The 10,667-nt window shown below is 32.3% G+C and overlaps 1 protein-coding gene across 4 annotated transcripts; it reads right to left on the bottom strand.

The window, feature by feature from the left end:
* Positions 1–3,214: 3,214 nt before the first annotated feature.
* On the bottom strand, positions 3,215–10,408 carry LOC129949783 (amine sulfotransferase). Of its 4 annotated transcripts, none has more exons than XM_056061429.1 (5): positions 10,290–10,408; positions 4,763–5,097; positions 4,567–4,699; positions 3,510–3,907; positions 3,215–3,456 (listed from the first exon to the last, which is right to left on the bottom strand). In XM_056061429.1, exons 1-5 carry the CDS (start codon positions 10,296–10,298, stop codon positions 3,312–3,314), a joined length of 1,020 nt encoding a protein of 339 aa, XP_055917404.1. In that variant the 5' UTR covers positions 10,299–10,408; the 3' UTR covers positions 3,215–3,311. The 4 variants fall into 4 exon arrangements, with proteins under 4 accessions (XP_055917404.1, XP_055917405.1, XP_055917406.1 ...); XM_056061430.1 differs by having other exon boundaries at positions 3,215–3,453; XM_056061431.1 differs by lacking the exon at positions 10,290–10,408 and adding an exon at positions 9,541–9,798.
* Positions 10,409–10,667: the final 259 nt, after the last annotated feature.

Raw genomic sequence — 10,667 nt, 5'->3', positions numbered from 1 at the left:
TGCAATCTCTCCATCAAAGGCGTGTTACTAATGACTTAATAATTCTTCATCAACTCATTGGAGGTGCACCTTAATTGCTATCTTGTGTATATTTGAGTTAACGAGGCGGAACCCATTACCTGTTTACATTTGATATTATTCATATTGACTTCCATAGAACTAACTATGGGAAGAATGTTGAATGAGCATTTTTTATAACTTAAACTGTTCATCGATAGATTTGAATTTAAATTAGGTGGGATTAAAATCATTGTTTAGAACCAATACCCCACTGTCGTAAACGTTCTCATTTTATTTTTTGTTCTGTAATAGTTAAATGCTAATTTTGTTTTGCATTTAGTGTGTATATTTGGCTATAATTGTAACACATGCACTTATAATGAGCCTCTGATTGTAGTTTGACGCTTGCTATAAGCTTACTACTTTCTGAAATTCTGAAGTGTAAATGATATGTTTAATCAACAATCTATTTAAAGTGTCTATCAGGAAGTATTATCTTGGTACCTTTGTGTATATGATTTTAAAATATTATTCTTTAAGAATAAGGTTGTTGCACACATGTTTTAGCAATAGCTTGTACCTGTTCGTATGCTTGTTTTTTTTTTAACTTTAACGAAAAAAGTAAACTGAACGTAATATCTCCAATAGGGGATCGCTTTACAATTTAAACACAAATCTTCTGCCTCTTTCTTATAATTCAGATAATTCATTTTCCATCCTTGTTCTTCTAATATGAAATTAAAATAAAGCTATCCAAAGTAAAAAGCTTTGAACGAACTAGTTGAATAAACAATCAATTGTTTTCGTTAAGTATGCTTACAAGAATTTTTTATTTCCGGGATGAGTTGTCCTAGGATAAGTTTTGTCTTGGGATGAAACTAGCTTACCGACAAAAAATAGTGTGTGTTCGATAAGTTCATTCAAATACACAAACCATGTCCCTTAACATAATATTTTCCGAGTATTTCATATTTTTATTATAATAAAAAGTTAAGTTTTTTTTCAATTCGCATAGTCTACGGAAAATTCTCTTTGTTTTGACACCTTATTGGTTAAAATTAGATCCGTATGAGAGCCTAAAGAGGGAGACATGCTAACGAAATAATATTTATGATGATGATTCGTCTAGACTTAATTTCAATTCAATCACTAAACAACTGCACAACAAAAATATTTTTAAGAAAAAATGGAAAATTTGTATATATAAAAAAATTCATTTAAATAAAACCGGTCTAACGATAAGATGTTCAACAAAAAAGTTGAAAAATGGAGGCTCTTTTGACAAATCAAATGGCAATTACATCTTCGAGGAAAAACTTATTTTACGTGTATATTTTTAAATCTTATATAGGTACTTTTTTAAATAGACTCTTTGCATAAAGGAGCAAGTTCGTGCGATCCAGTCGTGCATTTTATTTCCGGTTGTAAACGATTTGAGTTTAACAAAAAAAAACTTTGCTAACAGAAACGAGGACTTTTACGAAGTGAAAATACCTAGATATAGTTTGGATAGTTTAGAAGAATTTCGATCTCATTTCCGAATGAGCAGAAGGACCAACGCAAGAAAATGTTGCATGATATATCCGTTTGGTTCGCTTCTTTAAAAACCATTCAAGGGACACCATCAACTAGAATAGCCAACAAAATTTGAACAAACTAGTCTTGATACAAGTATCTATAGGTATAATGAATTGCTTATTAACGATTTCAAATTATGAGGATCGCTTACACAAAGTGCAGCAAAATAAAACAACGTTTAACTTGGAGAAAAAACTGTTGTTTTTTGTTTCAGACAGGTTCAATTTAGGCAAGAGTTCTGCTTATTTTGCATTCAGCGAAATTCTCTAAGTGGTATGTTCACTGCTCGGAGAGTATATTAAATGGCCCCCTGTCATCATTACAACAATATTTCTCATGTTAAATTAAATCATCAATGTCACTTAATCAAATTGTTAAGTTTGAAGATATTATTTTCTAAAAAAGGCATTCGGAGAAAAATCTGGAGGTAAGACCTAGCTAATTGGTCATCTACAAAACGAGAACAAAATAAGTCAATGTTGAAGTTTAAACAAATAGATCATAATTACCTTCTAAAATTTGGAGGCAAATAGCTTCTTCATCGTCCATTATGTACAGAACATCCTCAAATACAACTTCAACTAACATTTTGTGTCTTTTTGTTTCCCAACAAATACAAAAAGCTCAATTCAATGTTCAAGTTTCTTGAAGTTCAACCATGTGTTGAATCAACCCCAGAAATTCTTGGATACCTTTCGATTCCTTTTTTGACATTTCAGCTGTTTCTGATCAGCTTCTATTTTACACGTAAAACAATAACAAAAAGGTATCCGGATACCCTATCAGTCTGAGATTGAACTCAGCCAATATTCTTCTAGTCAAAGAGCTCAGTGTTAATTTTTGGCATGAAAGGAAATTCGCTTCCATCATCTGCTCAGTTGGTTGTAACTTATTTTTGTCAAGTATATACTCGGGTATGGAAGAGCTTTCGATTTCGATATGTTTTATTGGGCTACGTTAGTTATTCAAAGATTTGCTCTAAAAAACGCGTTTTTAATCTGGAGTCTGGATAATGCGGCCACCTACACGACTGTCATGTACATACATATTTGAACTCAGAAATTTAAGGGAATGCAACCAATATCAAATGGTTTCCCAAAAGTCCAAAAACACCGAAATGAACGCATTTTCCTAAACGTCTAAAAACGCCAAAAAGAACGTGTTTTCGGTGACCTCTGCAGGACAAATGCGGCCACGTACACGTCTGTCTTGAGAGTAGGAGTCATTATGCAATATATTTAAAGGAGGTTTAAGGCTTATTTCAATTTTCGTAAAAGTTGTATTTCTGATGCACTTTTTCTAACAAACGCAGCTACTACATGCCGACAGATGAACGTTTCTGTTTCAACTTAACTAAGAATACGACAAAAATTAGAACTCAGATTTCGGTCTATTGGAAGTTACGAAGAATAAAATTGTAGTATCTTGTTTGAAAAAAATACTTTACTTTTAATGAACATCGAGGTCGTTGACCTATAGCTACTATTGTTGCATTAAAAATACAATCATTAGAAAAAATCATGTATGTAATAGGTATTTGTAGGTTCCAGAGACTGAAAGTGAATTTATTCTAGAAAACTACCTCCCAAGCCAAGTTTCCCATAATAACAATTAGGAAATAATTACATCTCTTGAATTAAATGAGAATTTAAGAAAATAATGATTATTATCTATTGAATATATTTATATAAATTAATTGTATCTTAAGAATAATCGAAATTATTATTTTTTTCCTAATATTTATGATATGAAATTATTTCATCAACTGTTAGATTAAAATCTTTTAAATTATCGTCAGTCCATTCATCGAATTCTTCAATTACTTCATGTGGCAATTCATCCTTATGACTTCCAACTACACCTCTTCGGACGAATCTGCTAAGAAGAATTTTTAAGTTTAACATAAAATCGTGTAATATTTTGAAAAATACCTGAATTCCTCAACTTCCACTCCAGCTGCTTGTTTGATACTTTGGAATTCTTTCTCATGATTGCATGCGGGATTTACTTTCATTTTATCAAATGACAAATGATCCACAAGTTTTTCCATTTCATCAAATGAAATTTTTTTATTCAAAAATTGGCAAACGTCTGATACAACAGCACGAAGATCGAATTTCATACGTTCATAGCTGGTGAAATAAATATTTTGCTTTTCGCGCAAATGCCAAAAGTCCAGGACATGTGGCCAGAATGGATTGAAATTCACGTAACCATCCATGTAAGCATGCATGAATTCTTCTTTGGTTCCTTTGTAGCCAACCATGCCCCTCCAATGGTGGAAATAAGATATTGCAGCATCTTTTGGATTTCGGAAGACGTAAATAATCTGTAAGTATAAGCAAAACAGAGTGGAATTTTCATAAAAAATTAAGGTAGTAAGATTAAATAGAGAAAATTGTGTGTTAAGGCCTGATACATGCAAAAAGCTCCCTTTTGAATACAAATAAAATGGAAGCTTTTTGCGAATAAAAACGTTTTTTTAATTTATTCACATGTGATTCGAAGGCGATATACGCCGTTTAATCTCATGTTGGATATATGGATTTTTAGATAACTTATTGTTATTATTATTAATAATTTTAAAAAGAAACGTACAAATTTGAAATCAAACTTCCGTTTTATTTTTCAAATTCAACCATATGTTGAATCAGCTGTTCCGTCAGATACCCACATAACATACCAGAAATTCTGGGATATCTTTAGATTCCTTTCTTTGACATCAAAGCTGTTTTGGGTCAACTGTTATTTTACACGTAAGACACTAACAAAAAGGTATCTGGTTACCCTATCGGTCTGAGATTGAACGCAGCCAATGAAAATTTCTCTGAGGATATAGATTTTAATTCGCAAACAAAAAAATAATAATAAAAGCATGCGACAACTGCGAGAAGAAATAACATAAAATTTATACTCTCAGAATTTATAAACCGCGATTTCATTCACAGGTAGTTACTATTGTTTGTCTTAAAGTCATGAAGTCCTTACCTTGGGCTTCTTAGTCCAGAGTTGTTTTGGCAAAAGTGGTATTGGGAGATGTGACTTGATTAGTCTTGGTGAATCCATTTCTTCAGCATGTTTCATAGTATCATGCTCTACATTTGGCACAACACCGTTGAACCTTGAATTAAAATTAAAAATATAAGAAAAAACGTTTTTATTAGGTAATTTTAAAGCAACTTACTCCAGAAAAGGTGATCGTAATGTGAGATCTACTTCTTTTGCTTTTTCGAAATCAAAATCATTCAATATTAACCAGGTCATTTCTTGTGCCCATGTTGTACCGCATTTAGTACTTGTTAGTATCCAGACATCACTTTCTCTTACTTCGAAATTATGCACTCTGTCAAGTATTGGAGTAAATGACTCAGCTAAAGTGCAATACCTTTTCTTCCAATCGCCAACAATCGGTACCAAAGGTGCTTCTTCTGTGTACACAGATGTATATCCACCGGTTATTATCATTTTTGGAATTAGTTCGTTAGGAACGGGTTCATCGTAGAAGAATGATTTAGGCATCTTTAAATTAGAAGAAACGATTTTTATAAATAAAAGTTGTTGAAAGTTGAGATTTGATACTTTGTTTTTAAATACTTAGTTTATTTTATCGTTATCAATTTGTATTAATTTGTATATGTTTGATGTATTGAAAATAAATATTATTACTGTTCAGAATCTTAAAACATCAGGTTATGGGCCTTTTCGCGATCTAAATACAAAATAATAATTAAATTGGTATTGAGAAAAGATGTCTGAAAAGAAATTCAGTATTTGAAAAGCTTCGGGAAAGCGAAAACTTGGAAGACTGTAAATTTTCCGTTGAAGCTTATTTCCAAATGAAAGAACTTTGGAAGGCTGTTTCTGATGGTAGTGAGACGGAGAAGGATGCAACAAAGCTCTTAAGCGCAAAATCGGAGCTTATATTGCTTGTTGAAAGATTAATTTATCCTCATATAAGACATTGCAAAAGCGGTAAAGAGATTTGGTATTCTCTTCAGAAAATTGAAAGTTTTCTCTACCGTTTTAAATACATCGTACAAGCTCAGCTCTGATGTTGGTCTTAACCTAGATGAAGAATGGATAGGATCAATGCTTTTAGCGGGTCTTCCGAAGAATACAATCCAATGATAATGGGAATCCAAAGCTCTGGGATTCTTATTACAGGAGCCAGTATTAAAACCAAACTTCTTCAAGACGTTAGTTTTGATGCAAGTCAAGATACTGCCTTTGTTTGCAAGAACAAAAAAAAAACTTTGGGAATAAGAACTTCAAGGGTCCTAAATGTTACACATGCAACGAATTTAGCCATATTGCTGCTAAATGTCCAAAAAAGAATAAGAGCCATCAAGAATAGAAGAATGCGATGCTAGGATGTTTTTCCGTTACGGCTCTTGACAAAGAAGAATGGTATTTCGACTCAGGAGCGTCAGCTCACATGTGCTCAAATAGTGCATGCTTTTCAAGTAAGATGGAAAATCTTAACTCTGAGGTAATTGTTGCAAATAATTCAAAAATGCAAGTCCATAAGGTATATGTAAAATCGATTTGAAGGTATCTATTGGAAAATTCAAAGAAAGTGAGGTTGAATTTTTAGAAGTCCTTCACGTTCCTGATTTGTGCATTAATCTTTTATCTGTCTCTAAAACTGTTCAGAAGAGTTTTTCAATGTTTTTTTTCCAAGAATTGATGCTTATTGAAAAACTAAAGGGGTAATGTTGTTGCAACTGCAAGCTTGGTGAACAATATGTTCCGACTCAACAGACCACCCAACCATATGTTACATAAAATGTAGCTTCACACTTTGATCTTTGGCACAAGCGTGTTTGACATCCAAGTATTGAAACCACACAAGCTATGATTCCGAAAGTGGTGCAGAATATTGATTGCGATAGTTCAAAAATCAATTGCATCACATGTATCAAAGGTAAAATGGCACTCCTGCCGTTTAACTCAATTGGTACTAGAGCAGAATCAATATTAGAACTAGTACACACAGATCTTTTTGGTCCAATTGAACAAAAATCAATTGGAGGTTCAGAGTACATGCTTCTATTCATTGATAATTTTTCAAGAAAAGTCTTTGCTTTTTTCATTAAGAATGAGGTAGAGGAAAAGTTCCTTGAGTTCAAAAATTTTGTAAAATATCAGACTGGTAACAAAATAAAGGCCATTAGAAGCGACAATGGAAAGGAATATTGCAATTTTAAGATGAAGAAGATTCTAGCAGATGCAGGTATTCAACATCAAACAACGGTTCCATATTCTCCACTACAAAACGGGTTGACAGAATAAGAATATATATTATCAAGAATAAATAGAGCCATAATCGAAAAAATGCGTTGTCTTCTGATCGAGTCTGGTTTACGCAAACGTTTTTGGGCTGAAGCTGCAAACACGGCAGTTTATTTTAACGAACAGAACACCTTGCAAATGTACAGAAGAAATAACACCTGAAGAAATCTCGAGTGGAAGAAGAGTGAATCTGCAGCATCTTAAAGTTTTCGGTTGTCAAGCAGTAAATCACATTCCAAAAGAAAAGTGGAAGAAACTCGACGCCAAAGGAAAAGAAGTCATTTTTATCGCATACTATACACACTCAAAATCATATCGCTTCTATGATGTTAAGAAAAAAGAAGTCATAATAAGTCAAGAAGCAGTTTTCCATGAGCAAATTTTTCCAAAAATGGTGAGACAAACGATACATTTTATTGTGATATTTTTACAGGATATGATTCAGTGGGGAATGAAGACGAAATTCCATCAGTGAATTGAAGCAGTGAAATACCAATCGAAATAAGTGACGAAACGGCAGTGAATTTAAGAAATGAAATACCAATCGAAATAAGTGACGAAATGGCAATTGAAAACAGTTTTTTGGATGCCCAATATGATTTCATTGTTGAAGAATCTTCAGAAGGAATCATATCTGAGAGAGGAATAAGACAATCTACCAGAATAAGAAATCCACCTGAAAGATACGGCTATCTATCGTACGTGGCCAGCAACAATGATGAAGATCCAAAGACAGTCGCTGAGGCAATGAAGAAGAACATATGTCTGATTGGAAAAAAAGAATGAACGATGAATATACAGCTCTTTTCAAAAATGGCACTTGAAAATTAGTTTCTTTACCAAAAGGTAAGAAAGCCATAAGTTCCAAATGGACATTTAAGACGAAAAAAGATGCAAGTGGTAATGTCGAAAAATATAAAGCTACGAGTAGATTGGTCGTAACGGGGTATTCGCAACATCAAGGGATCGATTATCAAGAAATATTTTCTCCCGTGTCGTAAGGTACACGTACATAAGGGTACTTTTAAGTTGGGCTGTACGATATGATTTGGATATCGATCAAATGGATGTTGTGACTGCTTTCCTGCAAAGTGAACTTAACGAAGACATGAATCTCAATGAAGGTTTTGATAGTGTTCAAAATAAAGTATGTAAACTCAAGAAATCACTGTACGGTCAAAACAAGCTAGCAGAGTTTGGAATAAGAAATTGGATGAAACTTTAAAGAAAATTGGACTTAAACAATCAAAAACCGATCCGTGTATTTACTACAAAACAAAAAGCACAGATAAAACTTTCGGCGGTATTTACGTAGACGACATATTGATTTTTACAAATAACAAAGATGAAAAAGAATTATCAAAGAAAATTGTGCTTGGTATGCAAATAACTCGCGATCAAGAAAAGGGAAAGTTTGGGATAGACCAACTGACATATTTAAGGAAAATTCTCAAGCGATTCAACATGGATTATTGTAATCTGGTATCCACACCCTTAGATATTAATCAAAAGCTTTTAAAAGAAACACATCAACAAAGCAAACACGAAACTGATTACATGAAAACCGTTCCATATCAAGAAGCTATTGTAAGCATTTTATATGCAGCACAAGTAAGTCGCCCAGATTTATCCTTTGCAGTTGGGGCTTTATCAAGATTTAATAATAATCCTTCAAAATCTCATTGTAGCGGTTAAACTACTTTTCCGTTATATAAAAAGATCAATAAATTACAAGCTAATAAACACTCCAGACATTGAAGGATGTTTAGAAGGATTTTCGGATGCTGACTGGGCTAGTGACTCAGGTGACAGAAAATCAACTACAGGTTATCTCTTTAAATACCAAGGATGACCTTTTTCGTGAAATTCAAAGAAACAACCTACTGTCGCTCTCTCCACCACAGAGGCTGAGAATATGGCCTTAGTCTCAACATCTAAAGAAGAACTTTGGCTTCAATCTTTATTGCGAGAACTAATTAATTGGAATCAAGAACTTATATTGCAATGCGATAAGAGTGCAATAAAGACATCTAAAAACAACGTTTATCATGCACGTTGAAAGCACATCGATATAAGGCATCATTTCATTCGAGATCTTATAGAAGATAATAAATTAAAAGTAGAATAGTTGAAAACTTAAGCGATGCCTGCTGATGTTCTAACCAAAGGACTCTCTGCTACAAAACATAACAACTGTTGTACTCTTATTGGTATAAAAGTATAAAAATCTAGTGGCGGTGTTGAAAGTTGAGATTTGATACTTTGTTTTTAAATACTTAGTTTATTTTATCGTTATCAAATTGTACTTATTTTTATAAGTTTGATTTATTGAAAAAAAATATTATTACTGTTCAGAATCTAAAAACATCAATAACGAATTGAATCTGGACATTCGTTCGTTATAATGGACCACCACTGTATACTAAAAGATTGATATTTTATTTTTTAGGGAATAACTCAACTCTTCTTTTAATAAATTAATAAATAATTTAATAAATTTAATTAAAATTTGGCTGTAATTTGACGAAACGATGAAATTTATAGTTTTTACAAAATTAATAAAATATCATATTATTCACATAGTTATAAAATGTAAACAAGTAAACAATTTTTTTAATACTTAGAGTAATATTTTTTAAATATATAATTCGATTGGCTCTATTAACATACATTTATTTATAAATCACTCGATCACGGATGCCAATATTAAATGTATTATACGCTATACGACTGCAATTGTGACAACTTTCGCTTCTTCAATTATAAACACACTTCACTCTTTTCGGCCACTTGTACTTACTGCCAGTTACTTATTTGTTGAACTGATGGGCTTTAGCTTTATTTTATCGAACTTGACCATTCGGTGGATACCAATCGACTGTGCCAGTCATTCAATGACTTTGTTGGTTACAGAAAGCTTGACTTTGGGCCCAATTGGGGATGTTGTGATCTTGCATCTTAAAAATGCAGTGTGTAGATAGGTATTATTGGTAGATGTGTTATTCTTGATATGTAGGCGGTAATTTTAAAGATAATTATTTCAAGTAACTACTATTCCCTCCCAAATGCTTCTAATATTATTCTTTGCACTTATCGAATTTGTATATAAGATATTATATCTTATCGTAACCATTATTTAATTAAACATCACATTAAAAGAAAGTTTGCATACAAAATTTGTGTGTCAAGGTTTATGTTTTTTTTTTATTTCTTATTCATGTTTAAACCAGACGGTGACTTTCTTTTGAAGCTAAGAAAATATGTTGATTGGAATTTATAAATATTAAGCAATACCTCTAACGGATTAACATAAACGAGGTGTCTAAGATTATGGCACTTAAAGCTGATCGATGACACGGCTCATAGATAAAAGCAAGACTGATTCTATAAATAGATTTGTTTACAATTTTGAATCTTACATAATTCATTTCGAATGTGGGTCAACTCAAAGTATGTAGTTTTAAACAAAAAAGGTGTGTGTTGATATTTTAGAGATGGATGCGATTTTAAAAAGTGAAAGTTACTTTTTAGACGATGAATACTCACTGTAATAAGTATAAGCAATGCTGCATTACAAAACGCTTCTTGCACTATGCATATTGAAGATGCGAGTATTGTAAATGCAAGTTAGGGAATGGTGAAAAATTGAGATAATATTTTGTCGTTAAGGAAGCACAGGTCGAAATACTGTTTTTCAGAATTCTGTATATGATTAAAACCCTGTATAATACTGTATGGTTCCATTTGGTAATTATTCTGTATTTTAAAACACTCTAAATTTAGAAAACTGTATACCA

This window comes from Eupeodes corollae, chromosome 3, assembly GCF_945859685.1.
Source record: "Eupeodes corollae chromosome 3, idEupCoro1.1, whole genome shotgun sequence".
NCBI lineage: Eukaryota > Metazoa > Arthropoda > Insecta > Diptera > Syrphidae > Eupeodes > Eupeodes corollae.
This window is presented reverse-complemented; position numbering and strand designations above follow the sequence as displayed.